A 19,433-nucleotide genomic window follows, 5' to 3' on the forward strand; every position below is an offset into this window, starting at 1 on the left:
ATCTTAAGCCCGCTTTACACGCTACAATATATCTTACGATGTGTCGGCGGGGTCACATTGTAAGTGACGCACATCCGGCATCGTAAGGTATATTGTAGCGTGTAACAGCTACGTGCGATTGCGATTGAACGGTAAAACGTTCATCGCATGCACGTCGTTCAATTTCTAAAAATTGAACGTGCGGTTGTTCAATGTTCCCGAGGTAGCACACATCGCTGTGTGTGACACCCCGGGAACGATGAACAGATCTTACCTGCGTCCTGTGGCTCCCGGCTGGCTATGCGGAAGGAAGGAGGTGGGCGGGATTTTAACGTCCCACTCATCTCCGCCCCTCCGCTTCTGCTGGCCGGCTGCCGCGTGACGTCGCTGTGACGCCGAACGTCCCTCCCACTCCAGGAAGTGGACGTTTGCCACTCACATCGAGGTCGTATGGACGGGTAAGTACGTGTGACAAGAAATAATCGTTTGTAGAACACGTTCAACAAATTGAACGTGCTGCACACATACAATGGGGGCGGTTACGATCGCTCACGATATCGTATGCTTAATCGTAACGTGTAAAGCAGGCTTAAGACGTAAAAACTAAATATCAGGACTCGAGTCTACGAGTCTTTGTATCAATGCAGGGGAAGTGCTAAAAAGAATGAAAGTAATGAATAAATAGAATGAACATAACTCATTAGTCCAAAAAGATAGAGAAGTTTTAGGCTATGTGAGCACGTTGCGTCATTTCATGCGTTTACGCTGCTTATTGCACTGCAGTGTAAACGCATGTGTCCTGCGTGCCCAGCACAATCTATGATGATTGTGCATAATCCATCCACACGTTGCGTTTGAGAGCGTAGCGATTTGCATGCTGAAATTTTGACAAAATCGCTGCGCTCAAAAAAAGCAACATGTCACTTATTTTGTGCGCTTTGGATGCTGCTCCCACTCTGTCTATGGGAGAGGCAGCATACAGAGTGCATGAAATCGGCATCTATTCTGCAGACACACTGCATCCATAATGCAGTGTTTCTGCAGCGATTTGAAGCGCACATGTGCTGCCAAATCGCTGTAGAATTTTCAGCATGGATACTATGCCACGTGCGCACATAGCCTTAAGGCCGCTTTACACGCTGCGATCTCGCTAGTGAGATCACTAGCGAGTGTACCCGCCCCCGTCGGTTGTGCGCCATGGGCAAATCACTGCCCGTGGCGCACAACATCACTCTGACCCTTCACACTACTTACCTGTCTAGCGACGTTGCTGTGACCGGCAAACCGCCTCCTTTCTAAGGGGGCGGTTCGTTCTGCGTCACAGCGACGTCACTAAGCGGCCGCCCAATCGAAGCGGAGCGGCGGAGATGCCGGCAGCCGCAGGTAAGGTGAGGTTCCTTGTTCCTGTGGTGTCACACATAGCAATGTGTGGTGCCGCAGGTACGACGAACAACCTGTGTAATGCAAAAGCAACGATATTTGGGAACTGGACAGTGTGTCACCGATCAACGATAAGGTGAGTATTTTCGATCGTTAGCGGTCGCTCGTACGTGTAACACGCAACGACGTCGCTAACGAGGCCAGATGTTGACCCCAACGACATCTCAGTAGCTATGTTGTTGCGTGTAAAGCAGCCTTTAGTCTATGTTCACACGTTGTGTTTTTGCACCCTTTTTTTGACTGTTTTTTTCTATTCGTTTTATGCAAATACAAGCGCATCTCAAAAAATTAGAATATCATCAAAAAGTTAATTTATTTCAGTAATTCAATACAAAAAGGGAAATGCATATATTGTATAGTCATTACACACAGAGGGATCTATTCCTATATATTATATAGAGACATTACACACAGAGGAACCTATTTCATGTCTATTTCTGTTAATGTTGATGATTATGGCTTACAGCCAATGAAACCCCAAAAGTCATTATCTCAGAAAATTAGAATAATTCCCACAAAACACCTGCAAAGGCTTCATAAGCGTTTAAAATGGTCCCTTAGTCTGGTTCAGTAGGTTACACAGTCATGGGAAATTATGCTGACTTGACAGATGTCCAGAATGCAAGACTAGCATAGATAAGGAGATCTTTAGAAAAAGTATTTCTAAAGATGTTTTATCTTATGCTAATGAGCGCGGGCTTAGTCCCAAGGTAGTTATATCCCCCAACTAGCACATGGGCGTGCTAACATGCTATTCAATGCAGCATCACCATTGGTGCCTCACGTACCTGTGTTATCTGTAATTGCGCTTCCGAATGCCGGGCACATCTGGTAGTTGTGCATGTGTGATTTATCTAAGGAAGGAGATGTGAACTCTGAAACGTGTAATAAAATCACGTTTAACCATTACTGCTGACCATCTTCTTACGACAGCATGGGGGTCCACTTCTATTTGATCTCATGGTGCCTGTTGCAGCCATAACAATACACACTTTCAATAGCAATTGTGACTAATTTCACAACTGTATCAGGGCAGCACATCTGATATTTATTCCATAAACGTTTGTAACGTTAGTAGCCTATTAGCGCCTTTTTCTTTTCAGTCTCTTTCGCATTACGTACAGAGAAGGAAGAGACCTGTCAATAACTTGGAGCAGTACAGGGAGAAGACAGCCCAGGGCAGTGCTGGACTAGTCACATCTCTCACTATGGTCCTGGAGGGAAATTTAACACTGGAGCATTTCAGAGAAAAACAAATCTGGCTGCATTTGGGCTCTGATTTATTCAGCCTTTGGTTTGGTCAGCATGAATCAACTGACTAATTCCCGTACATTCGTTAACCAGTCTAGACACTGGAACTACATTAATCTTAATTTTCAGCTTTGTGCATAAGATGCAGGATGGACATAGATTCCCCAATTAATAGAAATTATCACAATTTATTCCGTCGAGAGCACCTAATATTTCTAAATAAAAATTCTTGAAGCGCTTTCCAACTAGTTTCTTGCGCTCTACAATGAGGAAGAAGTTCTCCACCCCAAGTCAAAGGAAGCGGAAAGTACGAACCCTGTGATACTGGACAGAAAGGGATACCAGGAGGCTCTATAAGATGCCCCGCTCCTGGATAACATTGCACATATACATCCTTCTTGCCATACTTCTCTGCCCGAGATTTTGCTTCTCTCGCAAAGAACAAACTATTAATATGCTGGTCTTTCTCTCCCACCATAAAGAGGATGGGGCCCCTGGCTTTCTCCAGGGGAAGTATAGAGTCTTGGTATTCTGGTTTTCTTGGATTGTCGATGATGTTGGCAATGCTATTGGACCAAAAGTCTATGCATAAAATTCTTTCCATTTTGTAAGGTATGGCTTTAATAACCAGATCACCATAACATAGGTTGATGTCATTCACGGCATTGGATCCATTGATGCATACTGTAGCAGCGATCTGAGGCAGGTAGGACGCCATAGCTAAAGCCACCTCAGCTCCTTTACATATAGCGACCACTCCAACTCCATCACCTGATACCTAAAGAGTAGAATACATTATGACATTGGTTTCTATATCTATAAGTATATAAATTGGTGCACAGTTAATAGAGCACATTCAACCTATGGCAATTACATGGTATTTAGCCGACCATTCAAACTAATGGCTATCCAGGTAATACGGGGGCGGACTTGGTCTATGACAGTGAACGCTAGACAGAGGTCCCCCTTATATAATGTCCATGTGTCCGAGCAATCAAACATGCATATGATGGGCCCCACGGGGTCTTGGGAATACTCGTAACTGGGTTGGTGAGGGTCAGGGGATGTCACGGGTGGCCCTGCCCGGTTTTATGACCCTATCGGTGTCAATAAAATGGAAGGACGAGGGGATGATGGTGGGGATGTTGAGAGTAGTTGTCTCGTGACGCCACCTGTGGTATGTGGCCAGGGATTAGCCGCCGCTGTGGGTGCTGTCCTCTGGGGCGGATGGTGTCGCAGCTCAGATGGTTTGGCTCCCCACAGGTAGAGCCTGGCCCCAGGGTAGGATGATGGTGGTGGCAGTGGCCGTTGGCGCTGAAGCGAAGGGCGCCGGCGCCGGCAAGGATGGGCTGACACAGTCGTTGCGGTTTAAGGTCTTTACTCTCTGTGTGATAGCTGCCCATAGAGTGTCGATTTCTGCTGTGATGGGCCCCAGCCGATCCCGGATAAGTCGGAGGTCAGAGTGTGTCCTTTCACAAGGGTTACCCCTTTATGAAGTGAAGAACCCGGGCTGAGTTTCCTGCTCCAAGCCTCAGGCTCTGAGACGAAAGAAGTTGAAGAGAATGGTGTCGTGTTCCCAGAACTGTAGTCCCTACTTGACTGACGGTTGTGTGAATGTCGCGGGCGGGGAGGAGGGTGTCAGAACTGCGCTCACCCCCCTGCTCGGGTCCGGCTGCGGCTGCTCAGTGGTGGCTCGAGCAATGGGCCGGATCCCGGGGGTTCTCGAGCGGCGCTCCTCGCCCGTGAGTGAAAGGGGATTTTGGGTGTAGGGATTGGTTATTGTCCGTGACGCCACCCACGGTTGTGGTGAGTTGTTGACACCACCGCTGCTCTGTGTGGGGATCCCGGGAGTGATGGTGTGAAGCAGCAAGTTGTTGTGTTGCCCCTCCGTGGGTAGGGGTTGGTGATCCCGGGGCCCAGTGATGAGGTGGGAGATGCAGGGCTTGGTGGGTGTAGGGACGCGGGGGGCAGCGCTGTGCCTTGCGGCAGTGTGGTACTCACTCAGCCTGAGACGTTGACACAGTTCTCGGTAAAACACACGGCTGGAAAGACGGTTCCCACGGACGGCTGCACTTGCTTTCCCCAGTAGGTGTCGGTGATGTCCCTTTTCCTGCACCTAATGTTGTTGATGGTTTCGATGGGTTCCCACCGGTAACCCGCTCCCCGGCTTCAAGCTGGACCGGAGGAGCTCTACTCTTTGCCCGCAGGCGCTGGCCCTTAGAAACTGGTGCCCTGGCGGTGGCGGTGTCTCTACTTTAATGGTTGGACTGTTGCCTTCAATCGGGACTTGGTTGTTGGGAGACAGACGTCCCCTTCACTGACGGATTTGGCAAATTATGGTGACTCCTAGCCTTGCCGGGGTCCGAGAGGCCCCTGCCCTGGTGCTGACTGTTCCTTGTACACTGCTCCAGACCGCCGGGCCACCACCCGTCCGCGGTCCTTCCAGGAACCTCCGAGCAGTCACCCCTGCGGACAATCACCGCCGTCTGCTGACCTTGCTGTCTCAGTCCGGGGCACACACCCAGACCAGCTTCAGGCTTTTTTACTGTCACTTTTACTCCTTTACTCCAGTTTTCTCCTTTGCTCCTCTACCACTTCTCTTCCGTCTACTTTCACTTCCTTAACTGTTCTCCATGTTTACTCCTTCACCTCCTGAACTGAACTGCCTGGTTCTTCCCGCCTCCAGAGCTGTGAACTCCTCGGTGGGCGGAGCCAACCGCCTGGCCCACCCCCTGGTGTGAACATCAGCCTCTGGAGGAAGGCAACAGGGATATTTGGGTTAGCTGGTGTGCCTAGCTGGGGTGTAGGGTGTGGTGGTGTGATGACCTGTGACCCCTGGCTTGCCCAGGGCGTCACATTCCCCCTTAGCAAAATGCAGACCGTCCGCGGGCTGCCCGTCCAACACCGGTTTTATTTTTCTGAAAATATATAAAAGGTAAACGGTAACATATTTACATTTTTAATACTTCTTCCCTTAACGGGAGGCACTTTACTTTAACGTTGCAAACGGTTTACGGTTACGGTTTCCTCTCTCTCCCACCCAAGCAACCTGGCCCTGATGCTGCCCCTAAAACCCAGACAGCACCCCTTGTCCCCAAGTCCAGCACACGTTACCCGAGCGGGATCTGTCCTTCCCCTCCAGAGGGTAGCCACCGGTCCCTGTGGTGGCTGGGCCCCAGCCGGCTCTACTGCGGGCCCTCCCTCCAACCTGCCTCTCCGGAGGCGGCAATGCGGAAACGGTAACGGTAAACAACTTATTTACAAGCCACTAACGTTTGTGGTTGCCCTGCAAGTTCACGGGCTTGTCCATGAGCAGTTCCTCATGCATAACTTTTTAAACGGTCCCCACGGGGACAACGGTGCCGGCAATGGCCGGTTTCCTCAATCACGGTAGGACAATCAGGTTACTGTTCGGTAATCTTTTTCATCATTTTTCAATAAACTTTCACACAAACTCAAACAAACTTTGGTGGTCCCAATGGGGACTGCTGCAGCGGGCATCCGCTGCCCTACTCCGAGTCCTCAGCTTCATCCGAGGGAGGGGGTGCAGAACCCACTCGGCTCTCCTGGCTGCCCATCAGTTTGGCATCCAGGGCGAACCACCCCCTCTCTCCACAGTGCCGAGTATACTGGACGATGTCGCCCGGCATTAGATTACGGCCGGGATGTTCTTCAGGCAGGTGGGCATTCACATCCCGCCGGGCTACAAACACTTCGGCCTCCAGGCCCGGTTCATAGATAAACCCGTAGCCCCGGCGGACATCAAACCGCCTCACCTTCCCCTCGTACAGCGGTCCCCGGACACGGAATGTTGCTTGTCGGAGGTTCTCCTTTTCTCTAATGGCTCGGGCCACCAGCTCGGCCTTCTTCCTCTCCCGTTCACCGATCTCCAGGCCCAACGGTACCGGCTCCCTATCCCAATATGGCGCTGCTGCGAGCTCCGGCGCACGGGTCGGACCCCGCGGGACATTCTGGACATTGCCCACTGTCAGGAATCTGGGCGGCGGGTCCCGCGGTGTCTTGGCCTTGGGCGCTGCCTTACAGCAACAACCCGGCGCTACCTCAGTCGAGGTGTGGGGGATGGGCATAGGGGCTTTCCGCTGCTGGGCCTTCGGCTCGGAGCGGGTCATCAGCTCCGGCTTGGGGGACTTTTTAGGGGATGCCTCCGGTTCAGTCTTTGGGACCTTCCATGGCAACACCTCCGGTCGACTACGGGCTCCGGCTACAGGTCGGCCCGCTTGGGCGGGGACGCTGGGTATTGCTACCGCTTGCGGTGGTAGCAGGCCTAGTGGCGGGGTCACGGCCTCCGAGACGGGTGGCGAGGGAGGCGGCGGGGGGAGAGGGCTTGGACCGGGTCCCGCAGCCGCGATGACCGGCCCTTCCAGGGCATCGGGGCGTGGGTCACTCACCCTCCCTTCCTCCGCTTCCTCCTCGCGTCTCCGCACGGCTGCTATAACGTCCGCCATGTCGGCCTCCCACTCCTCCATGAGGAGCTGCATCTTGACCTTCAGCCGTTGGTAGAGCTGCGCGGTCCGGATCTCCACCCACGCCGCGGTCCCAGGCGCAGGGGCTACGGTGTCGCGGGACGGCATCCACATGTTGCTGGCGGCTTTTCCCAGGAACAAGATGTCTGCAGAGTCCTGGCGTCCCTGCTTTTATAGCTGCGTCTACATGCAGCCAGCCGCCATCGCATCCCCCTTAGCTCTTTCCGGCCCCGCCTCTCTTGGGGCGGGTTTTGGCCTTCGCGCCTCTGCTACTCGAGAAGACGCTCGAGCGGGAACTTTTCGTGCCAAAGATGGCGGCTTCTGAAATTTTTCTGCCGGACACCTCCGGCGGTAACAAGGCGCACCTCTACCAGTCGGCAAAGCGGTAAGATCCTGTTCGTGACGCCAAGTTTTCGTGGGCGGGGAGGAGGGTGTCAGCACTGCGCTCACCCCCCTGCTCAGGTCCGGCTGCGGCTGCTCAGTGGTGGCTCGAGCGGTGGGCCGGATCCCGGGGGTTCTCGAGCGGCGCTCCTTGCCCGTGAGTGAAAGGGGATTTTTGGTGTAGGGATTGGTTATTGTCCGTGACGCCACCCACGGTTGTGGTGAGTTGTTGACACCACCGCTGCTCTGTATGGGGATCCCGGGAGTGATGGTGTGAAGCAGCAAGTTGTTGTGTTGCCCCTCCGTGGGTAGGGGTTGGTGATCCCGGGGCCCAGTGATGAGGTGGGAGATGCAGGGCTTGGTGGGTGTAGGGACGCGGGGGGCAGCGCTGTGCCTTGCGGCACTGTGGTACTCACTCAGCCTGAGACGTTGACACAGTTCTCGGTAAAACACACGGCTGGAAAGACGGTTCCCACGGACGGCTGCACTTGCTTTCCCCAGTATGTGTCGGTGATGTCCCTTTTCCTGCACCTAATGTTGTTGATGGTTTCGATGGGTTCCCACCGGTAACCCGCTCCCCGGCTTCAAGCTGGACCGGAGGAGCTCTACTCTTTGCCCGCAGGCGCTGGCCCTTAGAAACTGGTGCCCTGGCGGTGGCGGTGTCTCTACTTTAATGGTTGGACTGTTGCCTTCAATCGGGACTTGGTTGTTGGGAGACAGACGTCCCCTTCACTGACGGATTTGGCAAATTATGGCGACTCCTAACCTTGCCGGGGTCCGAGAGGCCCCTGCCCTGGTGCTGACTGTTCCTTGTACACTGCTCCAGACCGCCGGGTCACCACCCGTCCGCGGTCCTTCCAGGAACCTCCGAGCAGTCACCCCTGCGGACAATCACCGCCGTCTGCTGACCTTGCTGTCTCAGTCCGGGGCACACACCCGGACCAGCTTCAGGCTTTCTTACTGTCACTTTTACTCCTTTACTCCAGTTTTCTCCTTTGCTCCTCTACCACTTCTCTTCCGTCTACTTTCACTTCCTTAACTGTTCTCCATGTTTACTCCTTCACCTCCTGAACTGAACTGCCTGGTTCTTCCCGCCTCCAGAGCTGTGAACTCCTCGGTGGGCGGAGCCAACCGCCTGGCCCACCCCCTGGTGTGAACATCAGCCTCTGGAGGAAGGCAACAAGGATATTTGGGTTAGCTGGTGTGCCTAGCTGGGGTGTAGGGTGTGGTGGTGTGATGACCTGTGACCCCGGGCTTGCCCAGGGCGTCACATGAAGGTTGCTCCTACTTCTACCCCAAGTGGTACCCAATCCCCAGGTGGTTGTCCTAGTGACCGGGAAAGTCCCATGCCTCATGATGGCCAGCCCCAGCCTACCCTAGTGAGAAAGCACCTAAGCTGTATGTGTGACGCTTAATCAGGTCGTCACAGGGTTCTGCACAATCTTTCTCTCCAGTGCAGGTTTAAACCCCTAATGGTTCTGGGAACCTAACCTGCAGTACTGCCTCCCCCAGCATTCACAAATCCTAGATACACCTTGCACCACACCCTGTCAGGCACACAAGTGGGCTGCTTAAGCTGGAATATCACTTAAAACAAAAGGATTTCCAGCGTCTCCAGGAGGATAGAGAAATATTTAAAAGTAAATTCTCTTTATTAGATCCATAAAAACATCCATCAGTAAATACAAAAGAGGCACAAAGGAACAGGGCAGAGGATTTTTCCTACGCATTTCAACCTGTTGAGGTCTTAATCATGGAATGCGCAAAATGTCTCCAAAAGAGGTTATTTAAATTAGATGCGCGTCCTGAGACAGGTTAAAATAATTAGTCAAGATAAACACACCCAATCAAGACATTATGTGAGCAGCACAAACTGTGGTGTATATCACAGAGACAAAAAAATGCACTTTAAAACCGCACAAACAATGCATAGTGGAAACAAAAACACAAAAAAAAAGAAAAAGGTTATTAAAACAATGTACCGTAATCAAAGAAGCCATATTATTTACTTAGAAAAACATTCCTTTTGCGTTCTTAGTGAATATATATCCATTTGCTGATATTAGATAGATGTAACAGCATAAAAAATATATATTTCTGTGAAGAGACACTTTTAAAAAAGCGCCATATTTAATATGTTTGTTATAAGGCCAAAAAAAAATCTATAAAAGGAATTTTGTATTTCTGGCGCAAGTGTAGGACAAAGGAACCCCTGTTTGAAAAGGAGGAGTATTTAATTGCTCTTAAATTCAAGAAAAGAGAAACCTGAAATATAAAGAATACCAGATAAGGAAATAGTTACATGTACTGTGTTATGAGATCCTTCCTAGTATTCATACCATGTGGGATCCTAGTACCCAATTTAAATATCCAAAAGGATTCTCTGTTGAGTATGTTTCTCCTATGATCCCCTCCTCTAGCTGGTTTATACACCTTTTCAATGCCAGTAATGACTAAAGAGTCTAGACATCTGTTGTGAACAGAGACAAAGGGGTACTTTGCACGCTGCGACATCGCTAGACGATGCTTGCTATGCCGAGCCCCCATCGCACATGCGATATCGTGTGATAGCTGCCGTAGCGAACATTATCGCTACGGCAGCTTCACACGCACTTACCAGCCCTGCGACGTCGCTCTGGCCGGCGACCGCCTCCTTACTAAGGGGGCGGGTCGTGCGGTGTCATAGCGACGCCACACGGCAGGCGGCCAATAGCAGCGGAGGGGCGGAGATGAGGGGGACGTAAACATCCCGCCCACCTCCTTCCTTCCACATAGCCGGCGGGACGCAGGCAAAGAGATGTTTCTCGCTCCTGCGGCTTCACACACAGAGATGTGTGCTGCCGCAGGAAGAGGAACAACATCGTAACAGCGGTCGTCCCGAAATTATGGAAATGACCGACGCTACACAGATCGCCGATTTACGACGCTTTTGCGATCGTAAATCGGCGCATCTAGGCTTTACACGTTGCAACATCGTTACTGGCGCCGGAAGTGCGTCACTTCCGATTTGACCCCGACGATATCGCAGTAGCGATGTCGCAACGTGCAAAGTACACCAAAGTGTCTGGAAACCACAGACACATTTGTGGCAGAAGGATTGAGTGTGCCTGACATGTGTCTACGAATCCGTTTTTTGAGGGGACAACTTGTGCATCCGACATATTGTATATGGCAGGATGTACATTCGATTAAATATATAACATTAGGTGTGTTACAATTTATAAAATCTTTAATATTGTAAGAAAGACCAGTATGTGTTGAAATGAACGATTTGCTTTTTTTTGCGTGTTTGCAAGAGATACAATAATTGTGTTCGCAACCAAAAAAGCCAGTGCATGATAACCAGGTTTTGGGGGTATTATTATTTTTTTGGCTGACCACTAGACTAGGTGAGGGAATATTAGCAAGATTAGGTGCTCGTTTGGCAACAAAGTTGATTTGATTTTTGGTTAGAATATGAATAATGAAATTATCTTGTTGCAAAATAGGTAGATACTTCTGCATAATTTTAACTATTTCATAATATTGTGGAGAAAAATTGGTAGTAAAAGTTACCCTGTTGTGATTATTACTGGATTTATTTTTGTTTTTAAATAAATCGGATCTGTCAATTTTGTTGACTATTGCTTGGGCCCTATTTAAACACCAGTCTGGATATCCCCTTTATTTAAATAATTTAATTTAATTTAATTAAGATGGTTGATGAATTGATGTGCTGGGTCAACATCCCCTTTCCATATAAGTAGGAGATCGTCAATATAGCGTGTGTAAAATATTATCATCATTAAAGATGTAAAGTTCCTCAAAAATAGCCACCACAATATTAGCAAGAGAGGGGGAAAATCCCCCCCCCCCATGCTAACTCCACATTTCTGCAGAAAAAATTCCCTCTCAAATGTAAAATAGTTGGGAGTCAACAAAAAGTTAATTTCTGTAATGATAAAATTCTGGATATTAATGGGATACGAACTGTGCTTTGAGAGAAACTGTTTTAGACACTCAATGGCCACATGATGCGGTATAGAAGGGTACAGGCTAACTATATCGCAAATCAACCATATATAATCCCTGTGCCATGAAATAGAATTCATATTATTAATCAGTGATTTAGTGTCTCTCAAAAAACCTGGAAGATCGCTTACAAGAAGTTGAAGAAAATGGTCTATCCAAGCACCCAATTTTTCTCCCAGGGAGCCAATGCCAGATATAATTGGCCTGAAAGGGGGAGGGAAAATCCCTTTGTGAATTTTCAGGAGTGCATGATAAATTGGAACTTTTGTTTGGTGTCGCTCCATTGAGATTTATAAAGATGGCTGCCTGAAGAGAACATGTAAATTTCCACAGTCATTGATGATATGGGGCTGCATGTCAGGTAAAGGCACTGGGGAGATGGCTGTCATTACATCTTCAATAAATGCCCAAGTTTACATTGAAATTTTGGACACTTTTCTTATCCATCAATTGAAAGGATGTTTGGGGATGAGGAAATAATTTATCAAGATGATAATGCATCCTGCCATAGAGCAAAAACTGTGAAAACATTCCTTGATAGAAGACACATAAGGTCAATATCATGGCTTGCAAATAGTCTGGATCTCAATCCAATTGAAAATCTTTGGTGGAAGTTGAAGAAAATGGTCCATGACAAGGCTCCAACCTGCAAAGCTGATCTGGCAACAGCAATCAGAGAAAGTTGGAGCCAGATTGATGAAGAGTACTGCTTGTCACGCATTAAGTCCATGCCTCAGAGACTGCAAGCTGTTATAAAAGCCAGAGGTGGTGCAACACAATACTAGTGATGTATTGGAGTGTTGTTTTATTTGTTTGGTTTTCATGATTCCATAATGTTTTCCTCATAACTGAGTGATTCCATAATTTTTCCCCCTGTTTGGTCTTGAAAAGTAACCGTTACTGGCTAGCACATTAGGTTTTCATGATTTTTTTTTTTAGTGTTTCTTAAAGCCAGAAAGTTGCCATTTGAAATGACTTTAGTTTGGTGCCATGTCTGTGATCTGCAATTGAATGAACATCCTCAGAGCCAGGAGAGTCCATCATTTTTGCCAGGGGTTGTAAATAACTTAACACACAGCCATTACCTCTTACTGGGTACATCATGATTGTCTGGGCCTTAACGACACATGATATATAGAGATGAGCGAGCCTCTAGAGGCTCGAGTTCGGTTCGTCGAACAGAGGCCGCGTTCGAGTTCGGTTCATCGAGCCGTTCGACGAACCTCTCGAACCCCATAGAAAACAATGGGAGGCAATCACAAACACATAATAAAAACACATAGAAAACACCTTCAAAGGTGTCCAAAAGGTGACAAACAACTCCCAAGACAACACAAACACATGGGAAAGTGACAAGGACATATATTCATGTGAAAACAAAACAGCTGGACGAGGAAAAAGAGGAGGAGACACAGATAGAGGCATGTCATGTCCTTTTAAAATCATGTAAAACACAGCAAGGGGATTCCAAGCAGAGTCTCCCTTTTTTCCAAAAATTGGGTCCCACAGACACCACTTCAGTGGCATCACTTGTGCCCTAGTTGCAAACTGGATGTTTTGATTTGCATCAACCACATTACAAAATACGCCAGCCTTAACTGTCCCCAGGATGACACCGGGGTAGGTAGCAAAGTCTTTGCTGATCCGTGAGTTGTTCATCTTAGATCATTTTTAAAAACACAGCATGCAAGCGGACTCCAAGCAGAGTCTCCCTTTTTTCAAAAAATTGGGCCCCACAGACACCACTTCAGTGGCATCACTTGTGCCCCGGTTGTAAACTTCACAGGTACATTTGCATGAAGCACATTCCAAAATATGCCAGCCTTTACTCTCCCCAGGATGACACAGGGGTAGTAAAGTCCTTGCAGATCCATGACTTGTTCATCTTGATGAACGTTAGTCTGTCCACATTGTCACTGGACAGACGCGTGTGCTTATCTGTCAGCGCACACCCAGCAGCACTGAAGATACGTTCAGAGATAACGCTGGCTGCGGGACAAGACAATATGTCCAAGGCGTAAGTGGAGAGCTCTGGCCATTTTTCAAGATTTGAAGCCCAAAATGAGCAAGGCTCCATTTGCAAAGTCATGGCATTGATGTTCATTTGGAGATACTCCTGTATCATCCTCTCCAGCCGTTGACTATGTGTCAGACTTCTTGTCTCTTGTGGCCTTGCATTGAATGGTCTAAAAAAATTATGAAACGATTCCATAAAATTGCTGTTACCAGCACCAGAGACGGTGTTGCTGGTACGGTTTGACTGATAATGACAAGACAGTCCCATGCTTGGCAAGTTACAACTGGGAGATTCCCTCCCTGCACCACTGGTGTTTGGTGGAAAAGCCGAGCTAAGATCGAGTAACAGCTTCTGCTGATACTCCTGCATATGTGCGTCCCTTTCTATGGCTGGAATTATTTCACCAAATTTGGACTTGTACCGGGGATCTAATAGTGTGGCAAACCAGTAGTCATCATCACTTCTAATTTTGACAATCCGAGGGTCATGTTGTAGGTAGTGCAGCAAGAAGGCGCTCATGTGTCTTGCGCATCCATGCGGACCAAGTCCTCGCTGTGTTTGTGGCGGCAAGGTGATAACCGTGCTTTCTTCCTCTGACATCTCCCCCCAACCTCGTTCAACCGAAATTTAACCAAGGTCTCCCTCATCTGCTGAGTCTTCCATGTCCACCGAGAGTTCGTCCTCCATTTCTTCCTGGACTCCTGCACCTTCCTCAACATTTTGGCTGCTACCATGCGCCCTTGTTAATCCCTCTCCCCCATCGTCCCATGCCTGCCGCCTTGGTGATGATAAACGTCTGGACCTTGTAGATGTTGGTATCCCTTGCGCATATGAATCCTCCTGTACTTCCTCCCCTTCCTCTTGTCCCACCCCCTGACTCCGAATAGTGTTTAGCGTGTGCAGGTGGGTAGAGTGCCCGGGTTCTGTGTGTAGCAGGACAGGAAATGAACACTAACTTAGTATTCCAGACACTTTTAGGATGGCACAAAAAGTGTCAGCTCTTTGGGCAAAAAACATAGCGTGGCAAAACTGGGCAGGTGGGTACAGTGCCCGGGTTCTGTGGGTACCAGGACAGGAAAGGAACACTGTTAGTATTCCAGACACTTTTAGGATGGCACAAAAAGTGTCAGCTCTTTGGGCAAATAAAATAGCATGGCAAAACTGGGCAGGTGGGTAGAGTGCCCGGGTTCTGTGTGTATCAGGACAGGAAAGGAAGCCTCACTTTCTATCCCTGCTAATGAAAAAATGCAGCAAGGAATTTCCTGAGCTGAGGTAGCCAGACGCTGTTATCTAAAGCTATACACAGCGTTTGCACGGACCTGCCTAGCAGCTATGGCTATGAACGCCTGGAAATCAGCCCTGAAAAAAGCTGAAATAACCAGCAGTCCCTAATCCCTACAGCGCGGTGTAGATTTCACTATGTCTATAGCGCACATAGCAGGAGCGGCAGCAGCAGCGTGATTGGTGACTGTCACCCACACGCAGAAGGCAGATAATGGCGGCGAAGGGGAAAATGGCTGTATCTTATAAGGCAAGGACATGTGACATGCACAGCCTATGACACATGCCCTTGCTTGTCTGGCAAAAATCCACTTAGCTGTGTGTGTGTCTGTGATTGGCTAACATCCTGGCCCGCCCCACTGTACGCGCGGTTAGGAGAAAAAAAAAATTGCGATCGGCATTCTATCAGCACTCAGCAGCAGCACAGATCTAAACTACGTCCCCCCCAAACACTATACGCTGAAATTTGATAATAGCATGAATCACAGTGACTCACACTATTACAGTGAAAAGCCAGCTAGTAACTAGCTAGGCTTTTTGGTGATCGAACCGATCTCGAACGTAACTCGAACTGTCGAGCTTTTAGCAAAAAGCTCGAGTTTGGTCTTGAGCACCCCCCAAGATCACTCGAACATGAAATTGGTGAACCTCGAACATCGCTCAACTCTAATGATATACCCAGTATGTCATGGTGATCACTGGGGTTGTGGTGCTGTACCCATGCAATCACCGCCGAGTCTGCGGTTTATCTTGTAGCCATGACCCGGTTCTACTGCCAGTAGTAGTGCCATACCACTCCCGTCAGTTTAACCCTCAATTGTGATTGCAGCATGCAGGTGGTAGGGAGAGGATCGTACTCCTCTCCCGAGCGATTGGATCCCCGTAATGGGATCACAGGGACTCAGTTGCTGCCATGGCATCCCTGGGTAATCACCATTGCAATCCTTGAGTCACCCTGCTATGGAGAACGTCACACACCATGCCAAATGCATGGTGTATGAGGCAAAGTGTCATGCTGCCAGTGCAGCACTGTCACACAATATAATCCACTGTAATTATCGAGCATTGCAGTGGATTATATAAGAAAACAGACAAGTAAAAGTCAGTGTCCAGGAATACTAAGTAAAAAAGTTTAAAAATAAAAATTGTTAAAAATATAATAAAAATAATCTGAAAGTATAGAACAAAAACAAAATTGTTCCAATAAATAAGTAAATTTATGTGAAAAAACCCACCCACAAAAAAGTACACATATTTGCTATTGCCATGGTAAAAATAAATATCAAAAACCATGTGTTTTCATCATACAGATGAAAAAAAGTGGAATAAAACACAATCAGAAAATAATATATAAATAAAAATGGTACCATTGAAAACATGATCTAAGGCGGGCTTTGCACACTACGACATCGCAGGTGCGATGTCGGTGGGGTCAAATTGAAAATGACGTACTTCCGGCATCGCATGCGACATCGTAGTGTGTAAAGGCTCGATGATACGATTAACAAGCGCAAAAGCGTCGTAATCGTATCATCGGTGCAGCGTCGGCGTAATCCATGATTACGCTGACGCGACGGTCCGATGTTGTTCCTCGTTCCTGTGGCAGCACACATCGCTGTGTGTGAAGCCGCAGGAGCGAGGAACATCTCCTACCGGCGTCACTGCGGCTTCCGTAGGATATGCGGAAGGAAGGAGGTGGGCGGGATGTTTACATCCCGCTCATCTCCGCCCCTCCGCTCCTAGTGGCCGCCTGCCGTGTGACGTCGCAGTGACGCCATTTGACCCGCCCCCTTAATAAGGAGGCGGGTCGCCGTCCAGAGCGACGGTCGCAGGACAGGTGAGTCCATGTGAAGCTGCTGTACCGATAATGTTCGCTACGGCAGTTATCACAAGGATATCACAGCTGCGACGGGAGCGGGGACTATCGCGCTCGGCATCGCAGCATCGGCCTGCGATGTCACAGCGTGCAAAGTGTCACTTATACTGCAAAAAATCAAACTGCCATACAGCTCCATTAGCGAAAAAATAAACAGTTATAGCTATCAGAATACAGCAATGCAAAAACATTTTTTTTTCTATAAATTTGCTTTTATGGTGTAATAGCGGCAAAACATAAAAAAAACTATATAAATGTGATATCGCTCTGACCTGAGTAATAAAGGCGCTTAATCATTTGTACTGCACGATAAACGGCATAAAAAATTAAATAAATAAAGCCAGTTTTTCAACTGCTGTTGATTTCTTTATTCTGTATCCCAAAGATCTCAGTATGGCGCGGCTCATATCTATCCTGCACTCTACACTAAGCGCTTTCACTGAGTATTACGTGTAAATCTCTGAAAAACATGATTCAGACAAAATTCCAAAAAGAAAATTCCCTGTATTGAGGCAGAGGGAGTAACTTTGTGGTCCGGCGGTGTCCATCTTTTTAGGCATCATTTTACGTGTGCACAAAAGTGCGGTCATCAACAGCATTGTTCATCTTTGAAAAGATGGACACCGCTGAGGAGAGACCAAACAGAGTCCGCAGTAACGCTGCTGCCTCATTGGTGCATGGATACATCGGAATTTTCACCTGAATCACATATTTTGGACACATTGATGGAAAGCCCGATGTAAGTGCTCAACATAGAGCACAGGATAAATGTGAACTGATCCAAAATGTTCTGTACCCAAATTGCCATCAAATAGCATTCAACTAAACTCCACAAAAATATCCCACTCAGGTCTATCAGTTAATGGAAATATAGGGGCTTCCACATTACTAGTAACACAAACACTATGGCTCCCACTAAAAAGAAATCCAGCAAAATCTGTGCTCCCAAATCCAAATGCCCCCTCCCACAATTTGCCTAAACCACACTTAACATCCACATTTTTGGCATTGTAAGGCCCCTTTCACACGTCAGTGATTCTGGTACGTTTGTGCTTTTTTTTAAACGTACCAGAATCACTGACATACGCAGACCCATTGTAATGAATGGGTCTACTCACACGTCAGTGATTTTTCACTGCACGTGTCTCCGTGCAGCGTACCCGCGTGTGCGTGATTGCCGCACGGAGACATGTCCATTTTTTTCTGGCATCACTGATGTTCCACGGACCACGCAGTTGTGTGGTCCGTGAAACACGTGCCAGAAAAAAACGTGCATTTAAAATAATAAACATTTTAACTCACCCGGCGTCCAGCGATGTCCTCTGCAGCCCGTGCAGCCTGCTGCTTCTAAGCCGGCTGATTACTGTCGCGCATATTCATTATGCGCGACACAGCCGACCCGGAAGCAGCTGCTGCAGGGGTCACCGCCGGCCGGATGCTGCACCGCGGGAGGATTCAGCACCATGGAGAGCGGGAGCGGGCGCAGGTGAGTTGATTTCTAAGTGCAATCACGGGCCACGGAGAACGGAGCCCGGATTGCACTTAGACAACCCACGTGTGCCGTGATTCACAGCACACGCAGGGACATGTGCATGTTTTACACGCCAGTGAAAAACGTCTGTGTTTTTCACTGACGTGTGAAACGGGCCTTATAGTGAGGAAAATCGGCTTAATTTATAGGGTGCAGTTTTCCAGAAGCATGAGGTGGGCACAATATAGGGGCACTACAATGTACTAAGCATGATAAGGGCTTATTTGCAATTTTTAATTCTGCAAAATTCACTGCGTTTGACTCATTGGTGTTTTTCAGAGACAAAATCATCACTACACCCATAGATGAATTCCCAGAGGGTCATAACGTCCAAAATTTGTTCACTTGAATTTGTTTTTGTTGTTCTGTCACTTACAGGCTCTGCAAATGGAATCGACAAACTATTCTAGGAAAATCTGTACTCCAAAAATCAAATGGTGCTCCTTTCCTCCCGAGATCTGTAGTCTGGCCAAACAGTCACATGTGGAGTATTGCCACGTTCAGGAGAAGTTGTGGAACATATTATTTGTTGTTGTTTTTTTTTTTACCTATCTCCTTGTGAAAATTGGAAATCTGAGGTTAAAACAATATTTTAGTGGTAAAAATATATTTATTTTTTCTTCACCGCCCTATTGTATAACATTTTGTGACACCTGTGGTGTCAATATTCTCACTGCACCACTGGATTAATTCATTGAAAGGTGCAGTTTGTAAAATGTGGTCACTTGTGGGGGTTTCTGCTGTTCTGGCACCTCAGGGACTCTGCCAATGTGACATGACACCTAAAAACCATTCTAACTAAATTTGAACTCAAATATGGCACTCTTTCCTTTTCTCACTTTGCACTGTGCCTCAGGCCCCCTTCACACATTCGTGTCTCTGGTACGTGCTAGGTCTGTGTCCGTATGTACCGGAGACACGGGCACATGTATACCCATTAAAATCAATGGGTATATGTGCACGCACGTTTTCTGCCAGTGGCCGTGCCTCCGTGTGGAGTAGACATGTGCCGTGTGCTCCACACGGATGCATGTCAGTGTTTCTCCGGCAGCACGGTCCTGCACACATACCACACGGAAGTAGTGTGGATGCGGGTGCACGTGACTCGCGCCGGAGAAACACACGTGGAATTGTAAAAAATAAAAAAACACATACTCACCTCCACGAGTCCTGCAGTCTCTG

General features: G+C 48.2%; 1 protein-coding gene across 1 annotated transcript in view; it reads right to left on the minus strand.

Annotated features, from left to right (window-relative positions):
- Positions 1 to 1,722: 1,722 nt before the first annotated feature.
- Positions 1,723 to 19,433, minus strand: part of LOC142256207 (acyl-coenzyme A amino acid N-acyltransferase 1-like) — a 33,403-nt gene continuing 15,692 nt past the window's right edge. The window contains exon 4 of the mRNA XM_075327777.1: positions 1,723 to 3,448. Coding sequence (XP_075183892.1) covers positions 2,852 to 3,448 — 597 coding nt within the window. The 3' untranslated portion in view covers positions 1,723 to 2,851. The remainder of the gene's footprint in view (positions 3,449 to 19,433) is intronic.

This window comes from Anomaloglossus baeobatrachus, chromosome 1 (genome assembly GCF_048569485.1).
Source record: "Anomaloglossus baeobatrachus isolate aAnoBae1 chromosome 1, aAnoBae1.hap1, whole genome shotgun sequence".
Taxonomy (NCBI): domain Eukaryota; kingdom Metazoa; phylum Chordata; class Amphibia; order Anura; family Aromobatidae; genus Anomaloglossus; species Anomaloglossus baeobatrachus.